We start from the raw sequence: 27,297 nt of genomic DNA, 5'->3' as shown, positions 1-27,297 counted from the left end.
CAATTTGTCCTTTTTATCCTGGTACCTCTAATGCCTAGCACAGTGCCTGTCAAGTAATAGGTTCTTAATAAAATTTTAAATGATGATAGCTGAGTTAGGCATTCTTGCCTCAGATCATTCCAGGTCTAGATAAATAACCGTGGACTCTATTTCTCTAGCAGGGTTTACTTGCAGTTCCAAATGAAACGCCATGTAGAAGGGTTTGTACCACAAATTTAACCCTATCTCATTTCATTAATGCATGCATGTTTTTAAAGTGGGCAAATTTGCCACGATAAAATCACCAGAGGACTTTGTTGAAAATGTGAACTCCTTACCCCCACTTCGGATCCACTGAGTCGAGCGCTGGAATCTCCTTTTTTTTTTTTTTCCGGTACATGGGCCTCTCACTGTTGTGGCCTCTCCTGTTGTGGAGCACAGGCTCCGGACGCGCAGGCTCTGGATGCGCAGGCTCAGCGGCCATGGCTCACGGGCCCAGCTGCTCCATGGCATGTGGGATCCTCCCAGACCGGGGCACGAACCCATGTCCCCTGCATCGGCAGGCGGACTCTCAACCACTGCGCCACCAGGGAAGCCCTGGAATCTCCATTTTTAACAAGCTTCCTAGGTGATTCTGATTCACACTAAAGGCTAATGTCCACTGACTTATATATTCATTATGATTGCAGTTCTATTAAGTGTAAACCATAAGGTGAGCAGAAGAGTTGCAACGTTTATTTGGTGGGTGTGAGGGAGAGCTGAAGGCCTTTGTAAGGTACAAAAGTTTGGGAGTAAGAATCCATAAAGGCAAGGATTAATATATCTACTGAAGAGAACCTGAAACTGTTTTTAGAGCAAATCATGACTATAAACAAAGGCAAATGGAACTCATCTCATAGGATGGTGTATTTCCTTCTTTAGATGCCATAACTATGACAGCTAAACAGTTCCATTGCTAAAGAAGACTCATGGGACCTCAAATGTCAAAGCTTGCAAATCTGTAGTTTAGCACAGGGGGAAAAAAAGGATGCAATGTAGCAATAGCATTGAGGATATGCCTCACAGCCAAGAGCTGTCTCATACCCAGGGGTCTAAAGTGGCCAGATGCAAGCTCCAATTGCCTTCCCTCTCTATAAGAGCCCTGGAAATATGCACTTCTTTTGGAATAGGAACCACTGATGTGTTCACAGAGTACCTTAGAACCAGAGAGCACAAAATGGAGTCTCAGCCCAGGATTCTCTTGCAGTGATGGTTACGTAGGCATATTCTTGCTATGTTGTAGCTCTTCAACAGCAGAGCGCTTGGTGTGTGTGTGTGGGGGGGGGAGATGTTCACCAAGACCAGGTGCAAACGATCAACCTTTTTGTTACCAATAAGCAAAGCTGACAAGCTGGTACAAACCATCCAAACTCCTAGGGCCAATGGTTCTAAAACAACACTCTTAGTATGTTTCATGCCTTTACCATGAGTCAGTAACTTACAGGTGCATTTCTTATTTTAGTAGACCAGCTTGGGCAAATCCCAGTCTTGCTGGAATTAACCCTCTAAAAACAATATGCCTTTTACCCTCCTCCTCACAGTGTAATAACAGCTGAATAGGGGTACCCTTTCTCACTGCAGGCACAACTCCCAGTGAGTACTGCTAACATGGCCCTCGCTTATTTGCTAGAAATCTCTCCATCTTCCCATTGGGGTTCAGTCTCCACCCTCCTCCACCCTGCTTTACATCCCAGGGAATCCGACCTGTATTGATTACATCAAAGGGCTCCCTTGTCCTTTGGGAGTAAGTGGTGGACAATGTGGTCAGGAACTTTACTTCCCAGCTTGTTCCCTGTAGTGTCACCAGATGCTGACAGTCTCTTCTCTAAAGTTTCCTGGGGGGTTGCCCTCTCCAAATAGGCTCTATATCTCAAGCTTTCAGTAACCCCTCTTTCCCTTTGTCCCTCAGGCCTAGATAATCCTACCTTTACTAGCCATGGAGTATTGCACTACCCCTGTGGTTCTCCAGTACCCTTCCCACATCTTTGTATACTGTACTTTTTAAAAAAGTCTCAAATTTTCTAACGCAGATGGGCTCCCTCTTTCCTGTCATGCACTTCTCAGATACAGTAATAGATACTAGAAGTTACCCCAGAAATTGGGTTACTAATTTGAGGAGGGAAAAATAACCTCTTTGCACTGGGGGTTGGGAGAGTAGGGGGCAGGTGTTAGGAGAGGTTCATTGGTACATGGCATGTAGTAGTATCACACTTACTCAGCACCACAGGAGGCATAGAATGAAGTACAGGTGGAATCCAAAGTTTGGGGAATCAAGCTGCTGTGTCATTTAAGCACTGTGTCAAAAATCATTATCCAAAAGGTTGTGGAGTTTTCCATGTTCATCTGATGGTCCTAAAGAATATGCATAGGAAAAAGGAAATTGAAAGCCATATAATACAACAGAAAACACATGTAGAGCGCCAGAAAGCCTGCATGGCATGTTTGAAGAAGTTCCTCATCTTAGGGATGGACAAAAAGCTGAGGACCAAGCTCAGGTCCTCATACTGTCACTGAGTTCCACTGCCAATTAAATGCCCTACCTGCTATGGATTTTACAATAAGGTAAAAACACTAGTAGGGAAAGAGTGGAGCCCTGATATATGGGATAGGATATTTGTGCAGACATGCTCCAAGGCATTAAAAATCATTGGTGAGAGGGTCACGGACATCCTTGAAGATTTCTGTGGGCCTGTGCTCTGTAGGCTGGAGATTATGGTGGAGAATGCTGTGGTGGAATTGGGCTACTTGATCTTAGTGTGAATGAAGGGATCTCAGAGTGCTAGAGGTCAGGTGACAGTGCTTAATCATATGTGACAAGGTGAGTGCAACTACTACAATGAGCCACAGTGATAAAATGGTAATTAGAGGATGTTTGACCCACAGGGATCTGTGGTGATGGCTAATCAGAGCATTCTTAAAAATGAAATAATTGGGCAGCCTATAGGATGCTGCCTGACATATTGAGGCAGAAAAAAATTCTAGGTCTGCTGTTTCCTAATTCGAGTTGCTGTAGTGGGGTTTTTCAACTTCTCATCCAACTGAGGGGAAGGCAGATTACCTCTAAGGTAGGACCCGGCAGCCACTGGTGTGTACTATGAATCTTACATGAAATCTTTTCCAGTGGAACCTGCAGACACTTTTCAGGGTGACTGTGCCCTAGGGACATAGAAATACCAAGACCTCCTGGGAGTTACTAGCTAAAGGCTCTGAACTGGTGCTAATCTCTAGACTGAGGGAGAGAGAGAGGCAAAAGGATAGACAATACAGAAAAGATTGTGACAGTCTAATGGGATATGGTGGGGAAAAAAATCTAATGTATATACAACTGACCCTTGAAAAACATGGGTTTGAACTGCTTGGTCCACTTATATGCAGATTTTTTTAAGAAATATACAAAAATATGTGTGTAGAACATTGTGTGCAATATTTATATTGAAGTAGATAGCCTATTCTTACATAGGCATAAGGTGACTGATATAAAATTAATAATGTGTTAGTTTTCTTACTGTTTTATAACTCTGCTTTCAAAGAATTACATTACCATACAATATACTTCTTTCTGTCTCACAATTGGAGAAACTGTGTATCAGCCTATCATCATCACAGACAGGTGTTTTTCTTTAATGTAATAATGTTTCAGTGCTGTATTATGAATATGACTGTAATACTATATGCCATAAGAATTTTATAATGGTTCATTCATTAATGCCTAGGCTAGGCTACCACGAAGCAATGGTATTGATTACACTATGCTACTATAAAGCAATTATATTACTGCTTCTTTGTTATCAATGCATGAATCCTTATACCTGTAAATAAGTATGAAGTTCTTTTTCACATGATCTTTTCATTTTTGAAGTCTAGTGTTAGTAATACATATAACAGCTACAGTGTTTTGCATCACATAAGACATTATTGATGTAAGCATTGACAGGCTATGTAAACAAACAATGTAAACTTACAGTATTGATAAATACAATACAGTACTGTACATGTATTTTCTCTTCCTTATGATTTTCTTAATAACATTTTCTTTTCTCTAGCTTACTTTGTTGTAACAGTATATAACACATATAACACACAAAATATGTGTTAATCAACTCTTTATCAGTAAGTCTTCCATTCAACAGTAGACTATCAGTAGTTAAGTTTTGAGGGAGTCAAAAGATGTACATGGATTTTCAACTGTGTAGGGGGTCAGCACTAATAAACCCTGCATTGTTCAAGGGTCAAATGTATAATCAAAGTCTCAGAAGAAGAGGGGATGAAATACTATGAAGAAATAATGGAAGATTGACTTCTGGCATGGCAACACGAGGAGCCCCACTGACCTGATCCCCAGTGAAAGTAGTAAAAATCATATTTTAAATAAAACGAAATCAGCCATTAAAGGCCTTTGGAAATGGTCCTAAGGACAAACAGCACACAAAGAAATATCTGCTCAAGAAAATCTACACAAATTCAGTAAGAAAGCTAAAAGCCTCTAATATTTGAACCAAGACTGCTTCCTCCCCACTTTCCAAGTTCAGTGAGCTGGATACTCCATTCCAGACTGCCGTAGCCAAAACACAGGGCTCCCTCTCCCCCACATCCCAGCTGTGTGAGACACTGTCAGGTAATAAATGTCTTATTTTAAGCCACTAAATTTAAAGTAATTTGTTACATAGTAATAGAAAACTAATACAGATATTGGCACTGAAAGTACCAAATACCTAAAAATGTGGAAGTGGCTTGGAAACTGGGCAGTGGGTGGAGGCTGGAAGAACTTTGAGGAACATTATTGCTTTGAACCACCTGTAAGTAAAAATATACACCTCATAGACCCTGCTAGCACAGGTCCAGAAGGATGTGAGGAGCATGTTATCGGAAACTGGAGGCATGAGATCCTCATATGCAGTAGCAGAATGATTAGTGAAATTATCTCCAACAGTTCACTGGAAAGCAGCACTTGTAAGTGATAACTTGAACATTTAGCTGAAGGGATTTCCAAGCAAATTGCTGAGGTATGGCCTGGTTTCTTCTTACTATTTATATCAAAAAGTGGCAGGAGAGAGATAAATTGAGGGAATATCTGTTAAACAAAAAGAAAATAGGACTTGATGATTTGGGAAATTCCCATTCTATTCAAATGGCAAAATACACTAAAATTAAGAGATACCTTCTGAAAGAATGACATAGAGAAAAAGTTGAGTGTGTAACTAGTATAACCTTTTGCTGAAACCTCCAAAAGTTAAAAAAGTCAGAGTACTCAGTCACACAAAGCTTATTTTTCAGCAAAACCTGACAGCCTCTAAGAAGCTTAAGGGGTCTAGAGGTCAAAGAAGTCAATAATTTGAAGTATGAGAATGATTTAATGTACCACTACTGGCTTGGTGATGGAGTCACCATGTGGCAAGGAATATGCACATCCTTTAGGAGCCTAATGCATGCACACTCAGCCACCTCAGCTGGAGCCAAAGATAGAGAAAGATCATCTCAGAGATAATTGTGTGTGTAGATTTTGTCCAGTGGAGTAAAACCCAGTGCAATTTATTCGAGAATAGCAAGGTTCTTAAGAAAATTATATCAATGGAAATATTGTCAGCTTGGAATGAAAGAGACAGAAGAGCACAAAATGAAAGCAGAATACCTGAACCCCCAAATTTTTCTGGTGGGAAGCAGCCTGATAAAGCTACTTAACTGGGAACACATGCTACCTTTAATTAAAAAGGAAGGATGAATCAGAGGACAGAACCAAGAGCTCAGAATAAAGAGCTAAGAGTCAAGAGTCTGGAGCCATAAGCACAGAGGGTGAAGCTAAGAGCCACAGAGGACTATTCTCAGGTCTTGAAATCTAACAATGGAAGTCCAGCACTTTTGGGATAGTGACTCCTTTTTATCTTCCGTTTTCCCCATTTTCATTTATAACTGTTATCCTGTGCCTCTCCCATCATTATATGTTGGGAGTTTTGTGGGCAGAAAATTTGTGTCTTTAGTTTCATAGGTCCACAGAGGAGATGAATATCTTTAGGAACTGCACTTAATGAATTATGCCCAAGATTCTCATCCACGTCTGGTTTAGATAATTTAGATGATGAGATTTTGACTTCTGAGCTAACACTGTAATGGGATGAGATTCTTGGGAACCTTGGGAGAAGGTGAATGTATTTTGCATTTGGGAAGGACATGAATCTTTGGGGATCAGAAGGCAGACTGTGGTAAGCATAATTTTAAGATGGCCTACCAAGTTACCAGCCGATGGTGTATATATACCTTCTTCAAGTTATTCAGTCAAACACTAATCCATATATTTCTGTGAAGTCATCTTGTAGATGTAATTAGGGTCTCAAATCAGTTGGCCTTAACATAGGAAGATTATCTAGGTGAGCCTTACCTAATCATATCATCCGTTTAAATAAGGGGTCTAGAGTTAGAGACAGAAAAGTCAGAGATAAGAAGCATGAGAAAGAGTCAATGTGCTATTGCTGGCTTGAGAATAGAGTGAGTCTCATTCTCAGAGTCTCAGTCTCAGAACTGAATTCTGAAAACAACATAAATGAACTTGGAAGCAGATTTTTTCCCCAGAGTTACTAGAAGAGAACTTGGTTTGGCTGACATCTTGATGTTAACCTTGTGACACCCTGAGCAGAGAAAACACAACCATGGTGTGCCAGACTTCTGACCTACAGATGTGTGAGCTAATAAATGAGTGATCTGTTAAGCAGCTAAGTGTGTGGTAATTTGTTGTGCAAGAGTAAATGATTATATCTTGAGACAAATATCTGTACCATCTGTGCCCTTTATGAGTGGCCATCTACAAACCTATTCCTCAGACTTCCTCATCATTAATTTTCCAATTTAATTCTCTCCAAGTCCCTGACCAATCTTTTAATCATTGCACATGAACCAGAGTAGATCCATACCTACCTCCACGATGTCTTCACACAAAAATTCTACCCACTGGTATCATTTCTCTCTCCCACTATTTTCTGAGTCATTCCTGAGTGGGGCTATAGTGCAGCAGACATCCATTTCCACCTACTGTCAACACACCAAGAAGATACATCCATGAACTGGACCACTGTTGCATCCTTCTTTTTCTAACTGGTCTTGAGGAACTCCCCATGAGACAATATATGTTTTGAGAGAGAGAGAATGAAATAACAGGAGTAGGTCTGTAATTTACTTGTGCCTTCTTTACTTACTCAGGCCCAGTCTTTTAAATCCATTTGCAATTAATGGTAGAAAGCTGGTGCTCACACCAAACTTTATTATTCAAAAGAGTATATAGAAACAAGTTCATAGTGGATGTCTCATTTGCGCAGAAAATTAAAACCTCATGATCAGATGTTAAGTCTTTACCAAGGACTGGTAGCAAGCTACAAGCAGTTTTCAAATGGAGACTAGTTGCCAACAGAAGAGGGCATGTTGTTTTCTCTAAAACACTAGGGTGTGTATTGTAATTTTACTACTGGGGCTTTCTAAGGCTTCATAGACTCTGTCTAGCAGGAATACAATACAATCGGGTCTGCAGAGTCATGAAGCTGAAGTGTCAGAGAAACTTGCCCTACAGCCTGGACCTACTGTAGATCTTTTTCTTGCCCTGGGCACCACTCAGAACTGGGAATCATAGGGAGTTCAAGCACAAAACCAACATGATATATGTTGTCTCTAAAACCCGAGTCCTTGATTCCCCCAGGCTAAGTGGAGAAAGACCATCTGCTGGTAGCTCAGCTGCTATTCCTCCAGCGAAGCCCCTCACCCCTGGCCTCCCACCCTGGCAGGCATGCTTCTGTTCTTTTGTGAGACTATGCTCCTGTGGCAACACAGAGCCCTTCACTGGGCCCTTTTACAGCACAGATTCCACAGCTGTTTAGTTTCACTTTGCAGAACCTGTCTTCTGGGCTTAAGAAATTCCACTTTCTCCAGCCCAGGAGCTCTCCTTGGTGCTGCTGAGTGTATATTTCTTTAACTAATGACAGCTCTAGCTGTGACTTGCAGTAGTTCCTATCCAGGCCGTGAAGCCCATGGCTTGCGGATCATTTTGGAATTGTAAGTAACCCCTGTTCGACAACTGAAGTTATTTTTCCAAGGTTATTTGTGTAGACAGAGGCTAAACTTGGAGAAAAATTTGAGTTCCTAAATTAGTCATTATTATTTACACTTTTAATAAGTACCTACTATTTGTCAGGTACTGTGCTGGGCACTAGGGATACAAGTATGAAATGGACTGGATATTCTTTGCAATGCAAAGAGTCCAGTGCCAAGTTTCTCAATTTTTTGAAAACCACAGCCCAGTCAGAAATATACTTTTCATCACAACTCATGGTGCACATACATACATACATAAGTGAAATATAAATTTCACAAAACAATATTCACCCTATCTTCAATTTGATATTTTATATTTGATTCTAATCAACTTTATTCTAGTTCATTAAAAAATTACAAGTCCTGACCCAGTGAATTAATTTCAAGACCTACTAATGCACGGGGGGAGGGGTAACTGCAGGTTGACAAACACGGGTCTGTTTAATAATCTATGATGTGTATCTTATATGGGGCATATACTTATCCTTTCAGACACATCCTTCATGTGAAGGTGGGAGTGGGAAGCCTAAAAAGAGTCTCCCTCTAAGCCAGTGATTCTCAAACTTCAATGTGCATAGGAATCATCTGGGGATCTTGTTAAAATGAAGATTCCAACTCAGTAGGTCTGAGTAGGGCCTGGGACTCTGCATTTCTAATTAGCTCGCAGGTTATGCTGATGCAGCTGGTGTATGCACCACATATTCACTGATAAGGATCTAAAAATCAAATATGTTGATGGGTCTGCTGAACTGCTAACGCAGGGCCTGACAAGAGTTTCCTGGGAGAGAATTCAACCTAGGAAGGAGAGACTGCAGGTGAGATATTAACCTGTGAGAATAGCACAGTTTCTACCATGCAGATATTTCCACCCTGGTCTAACCTGTAACATCTGAATTTGGTAAGAAGGATGCTTATGTATGCAAAAACACGCAAACCAACAAAATATACATAAATGATCATTTTGCTTAAAAAGAGTCTGAAAGGTACTAGTCTCAAGTAGCACTAGGGGGATACTCACAGGTAACAGGGTAACCGTAACTCTAAAGTGAAGAGAGGGCTTTATCCACACTTCTATAGCGGTCAAGGGTAGGTGGGCAGTGACTCCAGAGAAATTGATATGGCTTTGGCACCTTACACCCTCCAGCTCATTACACAGTATCAGTAATGAGTACATTACCCAGGAGAAGAGGCACAGTGCCCAGCAGACATGGCAGTATCCCGGAGAGAGTGGCACCTATCTCTCAGCTGCCTGAACTTGTTCCTGGGCACAAGTGAGACCTCGCTCAGTTCTCCTCTAAGAGTCTGATTCCATCCACGTACCTGCTAGTGCATGAGAGTGGTATGGGAGCCATTCTTTCCCCAGGTATCTGGTGGGGGCTAGGTCACAACACATCTCATATACTCAGTACCTCATTTGATCCACTTGGTAGTCCCATGAGGCAAATATTATCCCCATTTTACAGATGACAACACTGACCCTTACAACAGTGTGTCTGTTATAACTGCCAAGTTGATTCCTCTAGCTCTGGGTACCAGAGTTAATATGAGTTTTACCTATTATTGTACATTCTAACAACAGGAATATTGTCTTCATTGCTCTCAAAAACTCACTGAACAGTCCAATCACTTATCATGTATTGTTTTCTGGTCTTAGTTTTTTTTTTTTTTCAGTAAATTTATTTCTTTCTTTATTTATTTTTGGCTCTGTTGGGTCTTCGTTGCTGCACGCAGGCTTTCTCTAGTTGCAGTGAACAGGGGTTACTCTTCTTTGCAGCATGCGGGCTTCTCATTGCAGTGGCTTCTCTTGTTGTGGAGCATGGGTTCTAGGCATGCAGGCTTCAGTAGTTGTGGCTCACAGGTTCTAGAGCACAGGCTCAGTAGTTGTGGCGCATGGGCTTTGTTGCTCCATGGCATGTGGGATCTTCCCAGACCAGGGATCGAACCTGTGTCCCCTGCATTGGCAGGTGGATTCTTAACTACTGTGCCACCAGGGAAGTCCCTTAGTTGTTTTTTAATGACTAACATAATGCATATCATTTAGGAAAAAGCAGAGATGAGTGAGCAAAGAAAAGAAAGATAAAGAATCACACATGGTTGGAGCCATAGGACGGTAAAGGACTCAGAGAAAGGACAGCAGTGCCCATTGACATGGTTCCAACTAGGAGAAGACATGGGGATGGGCACATCTGCAGAGGAATGGCGTGGAGGTACCATCAGGTGACTGGACTTATTTTTGAGTGCAGGTGAGACCTATTTTTGGCTACCAAAGCAAGAAAAAAGCATCATTTAATTTTTAGATTTTTCTGTGCACAGATGCATTACACAAACATTTATACTTTTTCAAAAATGGTTTGATACTATATGTTCGATTCTGAAAACTGTTTTCTCTTTATTGTTGTTTTACAGTGTACCATGAACATCTCCTCCATGCACGTGGGTGAAAATCCCCTACTGAAACACAGAGAGCACTGTAGTTGGATCAAAAGGCTGCTGGTAACGAGAGTGACACCTAAAGCAAAGAATCAGCTTAAGGTTAAAGCACATAGCCTGGCAAATGCCTGCCAGGGAAAGCAGGGTCAGCGATATTCTCATCAGAGGAGTCAGAATTGAAGGCCAAAGGCATTAAAGATATGGGATATCATGTAAGCGCCTCTGGCCCCTACCTCCGCCCCTCATTCCCCTGACACCCCGTTGGCCCCTTGGGGTGAATGGATCCTGTACATCTCTTTGCATCCAATGAAAACCACCCATTTTCTGTCTTTTCCTTAGCTCTTCCTGAGCCCTTGACATATCTGCACATTCTGTCATCATCTCCTCACTGCCCACATGCCTTTCCTGTAAGTTGTTCTGATAGTCCTTGGGGGAATCGTCCGTCCCCCTGTCCGTTTTTCTTTTTGCTTTCCGGGGCACATAGTCTTCAGCAGTGCGCTTTTCGGCAGCCCGCGGCTGACTCTCTGGCTTTGCCTGGGATTCCAGCTTGCCCTCACCGTGTGGTTTTCCCTCAGCTTCGGACTTGTCCTGCTTTTCTCTCTTCCTCTCATCTTCTGGTTGTCCCTGGTCTTCTGGCCGTCCCTCATTCTGGAGCTCTCCCTCGTGTTCTGACCTCCCCTCCACTTCTGGCTTTTCTTCCTCATCTGACTTTCCTTGATTTTCAGGCTCTACTTCATTTTCTGGCTTTCCTTCGCTTTCCAGCTTTCCTTCATTTTCATTGCAGAGTTTTTCCATGTTGAGATATCCCCTCGTTTTCCTGTCCTGGGGGATGGGATGCGGTGGGGTTGGGGGAGAGAGACAAGAGTAAACAAGGGAGACTGAGGCTTTGGGGGTGAAATGCAGGTCCGGATAGTACTGGCATCTCACCCTTGTCAGCGTTCCCCTGACCTGGCCCAGCCTAGTGTGCCTTCTGGCCACCCTTTACCCCACCATTCCTCCTGCACTGAGAGCCAACCATTTCCCTGGCAGGCCCAGCCACCTTGTACCAATCCTTCAGCGTGGCAAAAAGTGTGTATATTATATATGGGGGGGATGGGCAATGGGGCCCTCAAATTCTGCCCAAGCTGTGCCCTCCACACCTGGCCCCCAGCTCTGTGCCTGTCCAGTGCCTCTCCCTCCTTCCGCTGACCTGCAGGGATTCTGGAAAGGTTCCTCCTGCTTTTCTAGCCTTGCAGAGTGCTGGGAACAGACATGCAGACCTGTAGACAGACAGGAGACAGAGAGGGGCTGCACGGTCAGCAGATTGAGGTCCCTTTCCTGAATCAGGGCCCTCCTCATCCAACGGTTCCCCCCAACCTCCCCTGACCCCGCACCTCAGTCGCCAAATCTTTTTGTCAGGCCTCAGGACAAGACCAGGATGCTTTACAAACTGTTTGGGTCGCTGGGACCCCTCCCGGGCAGGCAACCCGCCCCGCCCCCACCCCTTTACGCGGAGATCAATATTTCCTCATAGGCTCAGAGTGTGAGAGGGGGGTTATTTCCAGGATTTGTCTACCTTTCACTGTCGCACTGCGGGGGCGCACTCCCCCTCCCCGCAATTTCAGGCTCCAAAATGGATGGAGGGCGCAGAGGAGGGGCGTCGAAGAGGCGGCAGGGCCCGTTGCAGGGTCCTCCCTCCCTACCTGTCCACGCCACGCCCCGTGCCCATCCTCACCCATCTCGGGACCCCTTCCCCTCTCCCCGCTGCTCCCGGATCCTAGTCCCATCCGCTTCCTCCCCAACCCGGGCCGCCAGCAGCGCCCACCTTCACACTGACCTGCAGCGCCCGGGCCGGGCCTGCGCCTCCTCTGGCTCGCCTAAGCCTGCTCGCCCCTCGCCCGCCACCCAGACAGCTCCGGGAGCTGGTTCCGCGCGGGCAACGCGAGCGACGGCGCCGGGACCAGATTGCAGGGTGCCCGGCCAGTCACGTGAGCGCCACGTCACCGGAGCTCGGTCTCCCCCCATTCCCAGAGGGACCGGACAGCTGAGGACTGTGTGGGAGCGGGGCGGTTGGAGAAGGAGGAGTTACCGACAGAGCAGGAGGGGAGAGGCTTCTTGACTGCAGGTGCTTTACCTAGCGCCTCTCAGGTCCTCGCTCAGCATCCCTCTGAGATGCCCTTTATCCCCAGTTGTGACAGCTGATCACAGGGAGGGTACTCGACTTCTCCAAGAGCGCTCCACACGTAGCCCCACAGCCCGCTTTCAAGACCAGCTCCGCCTGACTCCAGAGCGCTGGTGGTGGTGCCCCCCAGGAAGCTGCGCTGCCACCTTGAGTAGCAGCTATGTCCTGAGCCTCTGCTCTTCTCGGTCCATGTGTTCTCTCTCCCTGGCTGATCTCTGTTCATTTCCCTCTTAACACAGATGATTCCCAAATCTACATATCCAGGTTATTCCCTCCCCTGAGTCTCAGACCTTCTTTGCCAACAGTCTATTGGACACCACCGCCTGAATATCCCTGCGGGACCTCAAACTCCATAACCCCAAACTGATTTTTACCAACTTCCTTCTCGCCTTCTCTGTTCACTTCACTCCACACTGGATATTTGCACTCCAACGTTTAACCTATTCTCATCTAGAGAGAATATCAGACTGCTAAAAAGTTAAAAAAGAAAAAAAGGGTGCATTAAAACATTTAATAATATGGACCACAGGTGCACAGATGCATCGTGTAACCCATGTTTGTCCCTCTTCCTTCTCTTCCATTCCCTTTCTTTTTTTTTTCTCTTTCACATTTGTGAAACCACCACCCAGCCCAAGACTAGAAAACTGCCAACAATGTAGCTTCTACAGTGTTGTCACAGACACACACACAAACACACACAGGGTATACGTGTGTCTGAGTGTTCATATGTGTAACTATGGGACACCACTCTTTCTATTTTGATTTGCAAAATACCACATCTTGTCTACACAATTATTAATTACATGTGTGACACAACCAATTCTGATTATATTTCTGATGCGTGTGTTTCTTAATTTAGTAAAGCATTTATCTTCCTACAACATTTTGTTCCACCAAAATGTGTATTCTCATTAACACATTAACACCACATAACAAGTAATTTTATCCTCAAAGTTGAATTTATTAACTGAATTCACAATGCCATTAATAACAAGGCTACATGTTTCCCTTTCATCAGTAATACAAAAAATGCATTATTATTGTATTATTATTCCATTAATTTGATGAAAGTAATATCAAATCACTGTTGCTAGTAACTGATTTTCTTTGTAATCATCTGATGATGCTGATTTTAAACTATCATCAATAATTCTTTCCTAAGTTCTTTTGCTAACAGAGCCAACATATTAGGAGCTATCGCTCCTACCTTTGAACATGCACACAAAAACTTGGGATTCAAAATTTGAATAATTAAATTAGAAGAAAAATAATTTCTTCTAAATTAGAAGTTTTGTTCATAGAATGAGAAGTCAACACAACTTCTGCACCTGTATGTACTAAATTGACATATTCTTTTTAAAATAGCTACTACCTTCTGAAGTAGATGCAAATGTTTCTTTAGCAGGTTTGTAGATTTGGGTTTTCTTGAGGTCAATAGTATCACTACAGTCCCCTTTGTGCATAGTAAATGTCAGCAAACATTTTGTGGGAGTTAAATGTTTATCACCAAAGAAAACAGAATTCGTTACTTAATTTTTCATTCAATCTTGTTCAAAGATTGAAGAAACATTTCCAACAATAAAGTAAATATAGATGTAGATTTACACTGCATAATAACTCACAAAACCACTGTACCAAGGATGTTCAAGCTACATTGGCAGCACAGCTCAGCTTTTACTTCCCTCACATATTTCTCATACATTTTCATGCATTTTAAATGTCCTTGGCATGGTCATGGCCCAACTAGCTAATCACATATAACCAGCAGAGGTAGCAGCATCAAATGCTTTTGTCACTACCACTCAAGACAAAAAGGGGCTCGCTCTCTAGCCGCTCCTGTGTGAGTTTACTTCATTTTAACAGTGAATACCCTGCATGTTGTCCTTGAAAGGGATGTGTTAATTATGTTGAATTAGAAAAGAGACTTTGCAAATGTGATTAAGTTAAGAATTTTGAGACAAGAAGAATATCCCAGATTATCCAGGTAGGCCTTAAATACGATTACAAGTGTCCTTATAAGAGGGAGATAGAGGGAGATTTTACTACAGAAGAAGGCAATGTGACAACTGAAGTAAGGTGCTAAATTGCTGGCTTCAAAGATGGAGTAAGGAACCATGAGCCAAGGGATGCAAGGAATGCAGCTCTATAAACTAGAAAAGGCAAGAAAATGGATTCTCCTCTAGAGCCTCCAGAGGGAACATAGCCCTGCCAATAAACTTGATCTTAGCCCAGTAAAACTGATTTTGAGCTTTTGACTTCCGCAGCTGTAAGATAATAAATGTGTATTGTTTTAAGCCTTCAAGTTTGTGGTTATTTTTTTACAGCAGCATTAGGAAACTAATACAAGTAAACAAGGTCTACTAAACCCATTCTGGCTTACTTTTGTAACAAGGAAGAACAACTCTTACTCTATCTTGAAACTATTTTAGTTCTTACCTTTGTATTCTGCTGTTAGTTGCCTTTGCTTAGTCATGCTAGCTCTGCATATAACCACATTAATCATTGAAGGAATTTTGCCTGCAGCTTGGGGTGTAGGTGATAGTTCCCTTTTGAAAAAACTCTACCTCCCCCCCCAGGTGATAAGGAAACAAAAACAAGAAAAATTAACGTTTGTCTTATCTAGTTCTGCAGGAACATCTTGACCAGACCTGATTAACTTCAATGGGAGTCAACCAACCAAGAACAAAGATGTTTCATAACTTCCCTCAGACCACTACCCATGCACAGCTGCTTAAGGCTATTCCTCACTACCTGACCTCACCTCCTCCTGCTTCTCCTTTTGCTAGCATAAAAGAAGCTTGAATTCTACCCCAAAGTAACATGGTTCTTTAGGACATTAATCTGCCATCTTCTCAGTTTGCTGGCTTCCCGAATAAAGTCGATTTTCCTTGTGCCAACACCTTGTCTCTTGATTTATTGGCCTGTCTTGTGGCAAGTGGTGTGAGCCTGGACTCAGTAACACATTAATGTAAATATCAGCAATAATAATACATTGTTTAACAATGAAGATTTTTGGATAAATGTTAAACTATATGGGATGCCAGGTCAACAGGCAACCCTTCTGTTCAGGACAGATCAGGAAGTGTTTTTATCCTAGAGGTAGTTCATGTAAAGCCACATGCCCCACTGCCTGGCACATAGCAAGTGTTCAATTGGGGGTGAGTTTTCTTAGTTTCCTAAATGAGAAAAACCATGCCTTTTTAAAACCTATTTTTAGACAATTGTAGATTTACAGGTACTTGTAAGAAACAATAAAGAGAGATGTCTTATGCCCCTTACCCATTTTCCCTCAATGGTAACTTGTGTAGCTACAATAAAATATCACAACCAGAAAATTGACCTTGATATGATGAAATAAAATGCATAGTTTAAGGTAAGACAAGAGAAATTTTTCTCCACTTCTCTAGTCCCCCTCCCTGTCCTCTAGTGTGCATTGTGCATCTGCATTATGCACTGACCAGACCTCCCCAACAGCAGAAATACCTGCTCAACCACAAAGGACAATTTTTCTTTTTCTGATGCCAGCCATGTAACTCCTTAGAAGATAACATTCCTTTCTTAATCATGTAAGGTGTCATGATGACCCACCATTCACCTTGTACATACAAACATCTTTGGTGAACTTTATGTACAATGCCAATATATCACTTCCCTTAAAGATAGTGATTGGTGAAGAGCAGGCTGGTCATATGACCTGGGGATATACTGGGCACCCCACCTAATGGAAGGTCTTATCTTAAACACTTACTTATGACCTTACTAATGTTACTATGTATATTACTTGTATTATCCCTATTTTATGATTGTTTTCTTTTCTTCCATTACCAAATGTGTGACTGAGCCTCCAATAAAAATAACGAAGACTAGGAGACTTGAAACAGTTGACCAAATATGTAATTCTATATGAGAGTAATGATTGTAATAGTGTAACTCTAGATATGTGAAGAAGCAACAAGAGGGAATCTTTTCCTGGACCATAACAAATTAGTAAGACATACGGTCTAGAGAGTTTTAGCTACTGTTAATAGGGCTTAGTCCAGTAATAGCACATTGAGTGGCCTGTCAAAGAAATCCTGGCCTGACCTGGGAATGAGCATTTCTAACACCATGGGACAAAATGGTCATGAAATGCCTCCCAACCCTTGGTCATATTTATGACTATGAGGGAGCTGTGCCAACTAAAGAAGGTTGCTTACCATGAGGCTCTACAAGTCTCTGACCTTCAACACACCCTGAAAGGAGTTTAGGGTGGAGATCAGGAATGAGGCACTCTGTGCTCTGGGACAAGTGGCAGAACTGGCCTTCAGATAGCTAGATATTTTCAGGAGAAAAATTTTATGAATCCAATTTCTTGCATCTTCTCATACTTAGAAAAGCACTAAAACCGTTAACTAAGATATCTGTCCCTTGCAAATAGCAGTAACCTTCTACCAAGATGTGTGCTTGATTGTACATACCTCTTCTCTAAAATCACATATATACTGGTCTCCCCTTTTACCTTTTTGGAACAGTACCCAGTGCTTTCTGAAAGATTGTCTCCTGGGTTGTAATCCTCAGGTTGGCTTGAATTAATTTTCCATTTCTTTCTTAGATTGACTGTTGATTAATTTTTTTGTCAACAGATATAGCCCATCAACCTTATTCAGATTTCACCATTTTACATGCACTCATTTCTGTGTGAGTGTGTGTATTTAGTTATATGACATTTTATCATATGTGCTTTCCCAGATGGGATCTCATAAACCCCTACATCTATCTGGGATGTTATCCAAAAAACAACCAGCACAGGGGAGATTACTTACCCAAGACCCTATGGTGTGCCTGGCCCCCAGTGTTCTATTGCAATGCTCCACTGCAAAGCCTTTTCTTTATGGGTCACATTGCACAAATTATTCTTGAGAAAATAACATACAGTTAAAAAGTAGGATGGGGAAATATATAAAATAAAATGGGATGGCGTGATGGTTTTCTTTTTTGCAAACCCTACGGAACTGGCCCAGTGATTGTTTTTCTTTTTTCTAAATTATCAGAGAGATCACACCCATACATAGAAATGACACTGAAGTTAATACTTAATGGAAACTTGTACATTTTCTTAATTAACATTTCCCCATGATTAACATGTAATCATGCTATTTGGATTATGTCAAAGGAGTCTTCTTTAAAGGAAGGATGGATGTGAGAAAGGAAGGGAACTAACGTCTGTTGAGTACCAAATAACTATATGCTGTGTATGACACTTGAAATATTTTGCTTTTTTGCTTCTCACATTAATTGTCTGATATAGATAAAATTATTCCCATTTTACAAATGAGAAGAAGAAAACTCAGAAACATCAGGTTATTTTTAAACATCTTCCCATAGGTATAGTGATCACAGAAAAACTAACTCTGAGCCAGTAGTTCTCCTGAAATAACACACTGAATCCTTTTTATTTTGTGGTCATGCGGGACTTTGGGATAAGTGTTTTGAAATGTGTATGTTATTTTTGTGTGTGTGTGGCTGTGTTGGGTCTTCGTTGCTGCATGCGGGCTTTGTCTAGTTGTGGCGAGCGGGAGCTACTCTTCTTTGCAGTGCATGGCCTTCTCACTGCGGTAGCTTCTCATGTTGCAGAGCACGGGCTCTAGGCACACAGGCTTCAGTAGTTGTGCCTCACGGACTCTAGAGCACACGCTCAGTAGTTGTGGTGCACGGGCTTAGTTGCTCCACAGCATGTAGGATCTTCCCGGACTAGGGATTGAACCCCAGTGCCCTGCATTGGCAGGCAGATTCTTATCCACTGCGCCAGCAGGGAAGCCCGAAATGTGTATGTTCTTGATATTTCATGCACGTATGGATGGATACTAATACTTTTCTTTCCTCAAGTGGTCATTTCCAATAAATATAAGCATCTAGATCTCAGAAGAAAGATCTGGGACATGAATTTTGGCTGTAGTGTCTGGCAACTAATAAACACCCAATAAATATCTGTTGAAATAATAAATATATGTATCAGTGAAAGATATTAGCCATAATTCCTTAAGAGCCCCATAACAAAATAGCAAAATTGACAAAATTTGCACAGATGATGAAATGTAGCTGGTCAATAGCTACAAGAAAAAGTTCAAACTTACTAATAATTTAAGGAATGCAAATAAAAGCATCTAAGTAAACTTTTATCACCTATCATCTGACAAAAATTAAGTATAGAAAGAAGCCCCAAAAATGGACCAAAATTTACACAATAAGAATTTTATTTTTTATTTTTTTTGTGGGATGCAGGCCTCTCACTGTTGTGGCCTCTCCCGTTGCGGAGTACAGGCCCCGGACGCGCAGGCTCAGCGGCCATGGCTCACGGGCCCAGCTGCTCTGCGGCATGTGGGATCTTCCCGGACCGGCGCACGAACCTGTGTCCCCTGCATCGGCAGGCAGACTCTCAACCACTGCGCCACCAGGGAAGCCCCACAAGAAGAATTTTAAAATTGGCTCTGTATGTGTATGGAGGGAGAGAGAGAGAGAGAGAGAGAGAGAGAGAGACTCAATTTCAATACAAATCAAGGAAATAGAAGCACCCTTATCAATTAGGCATGAGTTTAAATATTCTGGTGACACCAGGAATAGAAGTGAAGTGAAGAAATGAGAATTCTCATATACTTTTTGAGAGAGTTTAAATTATTGAAATAAAATCCCAGGGAATATATGTGTAAGCATGTAATATAGGAAAATGTTCTCACATGTACAAGAATAGGCTGACAAAAGGATATTCGCTTCAGCATTGCCTGAAACAGAAAACAAAAAGGGGTGAAATAAGCAGTCCAAAAACCTTTGTCTGTCTGTCTATCTATCTATCTATCTACCTATCTATCTATTCCTTACTTAATAGATAATTTCAACTAGTTCATGATATCCATACAATTATGACTCACCAAGTCCATATCTCACTCCTGATATCTGGATAATGTTATTTGACTTGCTCTGCAATTCATTCTTTTCCCTTTAAAATGCATTTCACAGAACTTTCCATTAATGAACGCACTTCATAATTTATTTAAATATTCTACTTCTTTATGAAAATTTAGATTGTTTCCAATTTTCTTTACCTTTACAGGACACAGCTATACTACATTGCTTAACTTCCCTTGTAATTAGGTGAAGGTCATGTGTAGCAAGAAGTTTTGGTGCCTCCTATCATATCTCCTTGGCATGCAACCACAGCTATCATGGACAGTTGCCTGTGAGCTCACACTGATAGCAGCAGTGTCCTACTCAAGCAGGCCACTTTCATTCACCTTCTTGTATCAGATTCTTCTCATTTGACTCAGGCAACTCTCATAACCCCCACAGAAGCTCATTCTTGAATTGCAGGGGAATTAATGCCCTCCCTCACCCCTGAAGCAATCCTTAACCAACAGAACATGGAGACATGGAGAGATAAATAAACCTTCCAGCCCTCCAACTTTTTAGCAGACAATTCTGGGAGACATATTGTATGCTTCTCAGAGGTCACAGCTAACCCTAGTCCCCATTACTTACCTACAGCAGTCATGTTGACAATGCACCATTATATTGGCTTTAACTCTTTCTTGACTCAATTCTGGCTCTTACCTCTTTGTTGCTTCCTGGGATCACCTCCCAAATAAACTATCAGCACCCAAGTTCTGCTTTGGGGGGAACCCAAACTGAAACACGGAACAATGGAGTTCTATCCAATGGATGTGGACAGAAGTGATATTTGTCACTCCTACATCTGGCTTATAAAAACCTCCCAAGCAATACTCCATGCCTTCACTCTCTGTCAGCAGAGAATGTGTAATAGAACTCTGAATATCAAGGGAGTGGCAAGGCTACAGGATGGAAGAACCTGGGTCCCTGTAACCCCCTTGCAGGAAAGGCATCAATGAAAAAACCTGACAAGTAACACCAGAGTTGGACTGTTTTATGAGAGAAGAATAAACTTCTATTATATTAAGTCAAAGAAAAATTAGCACTGTATGCTATACCATCTTGAAAAATACAATTGGGTACCATCTTTTTTTTTCTCCATTGGTAACAGTTTAGAAGTTATAAATCATTTCTCATTATTTTCTCATAATGAGAGTGCAGGCATCCAGATTATGGGAACAAATATCTCTCTGGTTGGTCTTAAGTTCAAAGGTTTGGGGACAGAGGTTCTCTTCTTTCTAGGGTGATTCACAAACTCATAAGAACTGTTCCACACTGTGCCTCTGAGCAGATCCTAATCCAGTTCCCCATGCTGGGAAGACAGACTTGCCTTTGACTCACCTGATGAGCTCAGTGAGAGATGGCACCAGGGCAGCAAGCTGTGGTGTTTGCCTAACTGCTGCTCCTGGACTGCTCTGTATGTTAATACATTTATAGGAAAGCTCTGGACCCATCCCACAGTCACCAGTGCAGACATCCTCAGAGCATGCATTACCCAGCAGCTACATCCACCAGGATTCCGGCTACCTGTTGCCTCCCTGAGAGGCAAAAATCCCAAAAGGACTAGCACTCCTTTGATACACGAGTACTCATTTTTCTATTCACTAATAACTAAATGCATATTGAGCTTAAGACCCATAGTGTTGCATTAGAGGTATCTCATTAAATCTATAGAGGAAATAGGAGGGTAAGGAGGGAAATGAATATATGGGAAAATTCAAGGATTAAATCTGAGAAGAGATGGCTCTTTAACATTAACTTTTAAACTTACTCAAGTTTCAAGGCATTGAAGATTTAAAAAAAACCAAAACTCTCTTTGGACCCCTCATCCCCATTCAGCCACAAGATATCTCTCTCACTTCACCTCCAATGTCCCCCCCCTTTCTCTCTCTCCCTCTTCAAAGACATTTTCTGCATTCCCTGTTAACATTCTTCACTTCCAACTGACTCATTATCCCACTGCTCTATGGATTCTGTCACATGCTCTCAAAATAGTCACAAAACACCTTTTTGTCACTAGGTCGAGATATTTTGCATAATATATTAACATACTTAGTGCTACTTTTAATGACCTCCTAAAATATGAATGTTTTTGCAGACTGTTCCTGTCACTTAACAAATCTTTGACAGTTTCCCAGGCTTTGAGCATGAGGTTCTGGGTTCAAATCCAAGCTGTCCTGCTCCCTAAATGTTCAGTCCTGGGTCAAGTCCTTATTTTCCCTGTCCCTCAGTTTTTCATCTATAAAATGAGGATTAACACCATATCTACCTTATAATGGTGCTATGATCGTTAAATGACTCAATACATGAAAAGCACTCAACACATAAAAATTTTACTCATTTTAATTTATTTTTCTCTACCTTTATCAGGCACTAGTATACCTACTATCCATATGGTATAGATTGATGTTTATTCACAGTCACTGACTTTGAAGAATGTTATTAGTGAGATAAGCAGGTTACAAAACTAAATGTAAATGTGATCTTATATTTATATGTAAATCTATAAATGCATGCACACATGCATAACTATATAAATTCTTGCGTAAGAAAACTACTAGAAGAATACAATGCAGACGAAAACATTAGTGGTTATTCTGGGTTGAATTGTATCCCCTGAAAAATGTTTTCTGAAGTCCTAATCCCAACTATCTCAGAATGTGACCTTGTTTGGGAATAAGGTCTTTACAGAGGTAATCAAGTTAAAATGAGGTTATTAGGGTGGGCTCTAATCTGATATGACTGGTGTCTTCATAAAAAGGGGAAAGTTAGACACAGAGACACACACAGATAGAAGATAATATGAAGGGACAAAGGGAGAATGTCACATGAAGATGGAGGTTTGGGAGTGATGCATCTACAAGCCAAGAAACACCAGAGATTCCCTTCGAACTGCAGGGAATTAGGAAGAGGCAAGGATGAAGTCCTATATGTTTCAGAGAGAGCATGACCCATTGATACCTTGATTTTGACTTTTAGCCTCCAGAACCATGAGACAATAAACTTCTGTTTTTAAGCCACCTACTTTGTGGTACTATTTTAAGGCAGCCCTAAGAAACAAATACAGTGGGTATGCTTTAGATGGTATGTTTTGGGGTAATGTTATTTTATTTCATTTCTATGTTATATATTTTAACCTATAGTACACATTTATTGATCTTGCAGCAATACAAAATAATTAAATGGTATGGAAACAAATATTTTCAGTTCTACCAACAGGAAACTCACTCAGCTTTAGAATGTGGAATGCACCTGAGGCACAGGAAGGGAAACAAGATGGGGGAGAACTTTTGCAATATACCAGGACGCGTTTCCCCCAAACTCCAAACCACACTGATTATCATCAATATTTTAAATTTCTGCCTAGTTAACTGGGAAAAAAACATGGCACCTCAGGTTCTTTTATCTTACTTTGCCCTGAATAGCAGTAAGGTTGAAGGCCTTGTCATAGGAGAGGCAATAGCATATCCTGGTTAGATGTATGGGCTCAGGAGCCATACAGTATATCTTACCCTTACCACCTGCTAGCCCTGCCCTTAGATTCTTTCTTTTAAATTTATTTTATTTATTTATTTTTTGCTGGGTTGCGTCTTCGTTGCTGCGCATGGGCTTTCTCTAGTTGCGGCGAGTGGGGACTACTCTTCTTTGCGGTGCGTGGGCTTCTCATTGCGGTGGCTTCTCTTGTTTTGAAGCATGGGCTCTAGGCATGTGGGCTTCAGTAGTTGTGGCACACGGGCTCAGTAGTTGTGGCTCACGGGCTCAGTAGTTGTGGCTTGCAGGCTCTAGAACGCAGGATCAGCAGTTGTGGCGCATGGACTTAGTTGCTCCGTGGCATGTGGGATCTTCACGGACCAGGGCTCGAACCTGTGTCTCCTGCACTGGGAGGCAGATTCTTAACCACTGCACCACCAGGGAAGCCCCTGCTCTTAGTTTCTTATGTTTAAAGTTGGGCAACAGTAACTCCTCCTCATAGGTTGTGGTGAGGATTAAATGAGTAATATAGGTTTAGCACTTATAACAGTGTCAGGCACTGAGGAAGTCAGCAATAAATAATAACCATTACCATCATTATTTTCATACCTGAATTGACCATTAGTGCTTCTATTGTCATTTTAATTATGTGGATTTATATTGATTGGCATGGATTGACATTCATAATATGATGTTTGTCTATAAATAAATCAGTTTACAAAACTGTAAGATAACATCTCATTGTTACTCTTAAATATGGTTATAATTAAATATGAGGCTATATTTGCATAGAATTCTGAAAAAAATATGTATGTTCAAACGATAACAGTGCTTACTCAAGACTAGTAGAGTTTTAGGGGCTTCTAATGATTTTTTTTTCTTTCCTGCATTTTCCATCTTTATCTACAATGAAAGTGTCTTGGTTTTGGAAGTGAAAAGATAAATAATAAACTTCCTAGACCTTTCCATAGGAAAGTGCCTCAGTGTCATAGTGGGGAACATTCCTAAGCCAAGGCTACCACCTGACAATCCCCATTTGGCAGCTCCAGAGAAATTAAAGATGCTTAGGGGAAGAGCAAACACAAGCATGTCTCTCAAATAAACCTACATTCCACAGTCAATGTCTCCACTTCTCTGGATATTTGTGAAGGTCATGAGATGAAAATAGTTTCACAACATGCTTCCTTCTGTTCTCTCCCAGATAAAACTCCTTGAATTGAAACTATATTTAACAACCCAGTTAGCCAAGTAGTGAGTGCCTAAGGGGAGGGAAAGTGTCTGCATGAGATCACCCATCGCTCGGCCCCACAGCTTCTAGAAAGGGAGAATTCTTAAACAGAGGCTTTCAGAGTAAAAGTTTAATCACAGTCTCTTTCAGCCTAGGACCCCAGGGCAATCGACACAGGCAGATTAAAACACCTTTGATATATTTTCCCTGTGCAACTAAAAATAATAAAAGGAGAGAAAAATACAGTTGTCCTTCGCTATTCACAAGGGATTGGTTCCAGGATGCCCCACAGAGAGCAGAATCCACGGATGCTCAACTGTCTTATAAAAAATATATAAAATGGTGTAGTATTTTCATATAACCAGTGCACATCCTCCCTCCCATATGCTTAATTTTTAAAAATTAATTTTTATTGGAGTATAGTTGCTTTACAATGTTGTGTTAGTTTGTACTGCACAGCAAAGTGAATCAGCCGTACGTATACATATATCCCCTCTCTTTGGATTTCCTCCCAATTTAGGTCACCACAGAGCACTGAGTAGAGTTCCCTGAGCTATATAGTAGGTTCTCATTAGTTATCTATTTTATTCATAGTACCGATAGTGTATATATGTCAATCCCAATCTCCCAATTCCTCCCGCCACCACCCCTATTCCCCGCTTGGTGTCCATACGTTTGTTCTCTATATCTGCATCTCTATTTCTGTTTTGCAAATAAGATCATCTATACCATTTTTTTAGATTCCACATATATGCTTTAATATACGGCTTCTGTTTTTCTCTTTCTGACTTACTTCACACTGTATGACAGTCTCTAGGTCCATCCACATCTCTACAAATGACCCAATTTCCTTCCTTTCTATGGCTCAGTAATATTCCATTGTATATATGAACCACATTTTCTTTATCCATTTCTCTGTTGATGGACAGTTAAGTTGCGTCCATGTCCTGGCTATTGTAAATAGTGCTGCAATAAACATTGGGGTTCATGTGCCTTTCTTTTTCTTTATGGCATAGTCCCTGTTAAAATTTTATTTGTTTCTTCTTTTGTTTTTTTTACATCTTTACTGGAGTATAATTGCTTTACAATGGTGTGTTAGTTTCTGCTTTATAACAAAGTGAATCAGTTATACATATACATATGTTCCCATATCTCTTCCCTCTTGCATCTCCCTCCCACCCACCCTCCCTATCCCACCCCTCCAGGCGGTCACAAAGCACCGAGCTGATCTCCCTGTGCTATGCAGCTGCTTCCCACTAGCTATCTACCTTATGTTTGGTAGTGTATATATGTCCATGCCTCTCTCTCGCTTTGTCACAGTTTACCCTTCCCCCTCCCCATATCATGACATTTTTTTTTCTTAAATTCCATATATATGTGTTAGCATACGGTATTTGTCTTTCTCTTTCTGATTTACTTCACTATGTATGAGAGACTCTAGGTCTATCCACCTCATTACAAATAGTTCAATTTCGTTTCTTTCTATGGCTGAGTAATATTCCATTGTATATATGTGCCACATCTTCTTTTTTTTTTTTAACATCTTTATTGGGGTATAATTGCTTTACAATGGTGTGTTAGTTTCTGCTTTATAACAAAGTGAATCAGTTATACATATACATGTGTTCCCATAACTCTTCCCTCTTGCATCTCCCTCCCTCCCACCCTCCCTATCCCACCCCTCCAGGCGGTCACAAAGCACCGAGCTGATCTCCCTGTGCTGTGCAGCTGCTTCCCACTAGCTATGTACCTTACGTTTGGTAGTGTATATATGTCCATGCCTCTCTCTCGCCCTGTCACAGATCACCCTTCCCCCTCCCCATATCCTCAAGCCCGTTCTCCAGTAGGTCTGTGTCTTTATTCCTGTTTTACCTCTAGGTTCTTCATGATATTTTTTCCTTCTTAAATTCCATATATATGTGTTAGCATATGGTATTTGTCTTTTTCTTTCTGACTTACTTCACTCTGTATGACAGACTCTAGGTCTATCCACCTCATTACAAATAGCTCCATTTCGTTTCTTTTTATGGCTGAGTAATATTCCATTGTATATATGTGCCACATCTTCTTTATCCATTCATCCGATGATGGGCACTTAGGTTGTTTCCATCTCCGGGCTATTGTAAATAGAGCTGCAATGAACATTTTGGTACATGACTCTTTTTGAATTATGGTTTTCTCAGGGTATATGCCCAGTAGTGGGATTGCTGTGTCATATGGTAGTTTTATTTGTAGTATTTTAAGGAACCTCCATACTGTTCTCCATAGTGGCTGTACCAATTCACATTCCCACCAGCAGTGCAAGAGAGTTCCCTTTTCTCCACACCCTCTCCAGCATTTATGGTTTCTAGATTTTTTGATGATGGCCATTCTGACTGGTGTGAGATGGTATCTCATTGTAGTTTTGATTTGCATTTCTCTAATGATTAATGACGTTGAGCATTCTTTCATGTGTTTGTTGGCTGTCTGTATATCTTCTTTGGAGAAATGTCTATTTAGGTCTTTGCCCATTTTCGGATTGGGTTGTTTGTTTTTTTTAATTGAGCTGCATGAGCTGCTTTTAAATTTTGGAGATTAATCTTTTGTCAGTTGCTTCATTTGCAAATATTTTATCCCATTCTGAGGGTTGTCTTTTGGTTTTGTTTATGGTTTCCTTTGCTGTGCAAAAGCTTTGAAGTTTCATTAGGTCCTATTTGTTTATTTTTGTTTTTACTTTCATTTCTCTAGGAGGTGGGTCAAAAAGGATCCTGCTGTGATTTATATAATAGAGTGTTCTGCCTATGGTTTCCTCTAAGAGTTTGATAGTTTCTGGCCTTACCTTTAGGTCTTTAACCCATTTTGAGCTTATTTTTGTGTGTGGTGTTAGGGAGTGATCTAATCTCATACTTTTACATGTACCTGTCCAGTTTTCCCAGCACCACTTATTGAAGAGGCTGTCCTTTCTCCACTGGACATTCCTGCCTCCTTTATCAAAGATAAGGTGACCATATGTGTGTGG

At 41.4% G+C, this 27,297-nt stretch overlaps 2 protein-coding genes across 2 annotated transcripts in view; one reads left to right on the top strand and one right to left on the bottom strand.

The window, feature by feature from the left end:
• NXF3 (nuclear RNA export factor 3) overlaps window positions 1-27,297 on the top strand; it is a 1,139,741-nt gene that overhangs the window by 877,467 nt on the left and 234,977 nt on the right. The gene's annotated exons all lie outside the window — the stretch shown is intronic.
• TCEAL6 (transcription elongation factor A like 6) lies at window positions 10,761-12,407 on the bottom strand. Its single transcript, XM_029240108.1, is given in 4 exon segments — window positions 10,761-10,790; window positions 10,792-11,340; window positions 11,708-11,777; window positions 12,335-12,407. Coding segments are annotated over 2 exon segments (552 nt in total). The 5' UTR covers window positions 11,314-11,340; window positions 11,708-11,777; window positions 12,335-12,407.

This window comes from Monodon monoceros, unplaced genomic scaffold (genome assembly GCF_005190385.1).
Source record: "Monodon monoceros isolate NGI ecotype Baffin Bay Population unplaced genomic scaffold, NGI_Narwhal_1 Super_Scaffold_22, whole genome shotgun sequence".
In the NCBI taxonomy this organism is placed as follows: Eukaryota; Metazoa; Chordata; class Mammalia; order Artiodactyla; family Monodontidae; genus Monodon; species Monodon monoceros.
The sequence above is the reverse complement of the archived record's forward strand: the minus strand, read 5'-3'. Positions and strand labels throughout refer to the sequence as shown.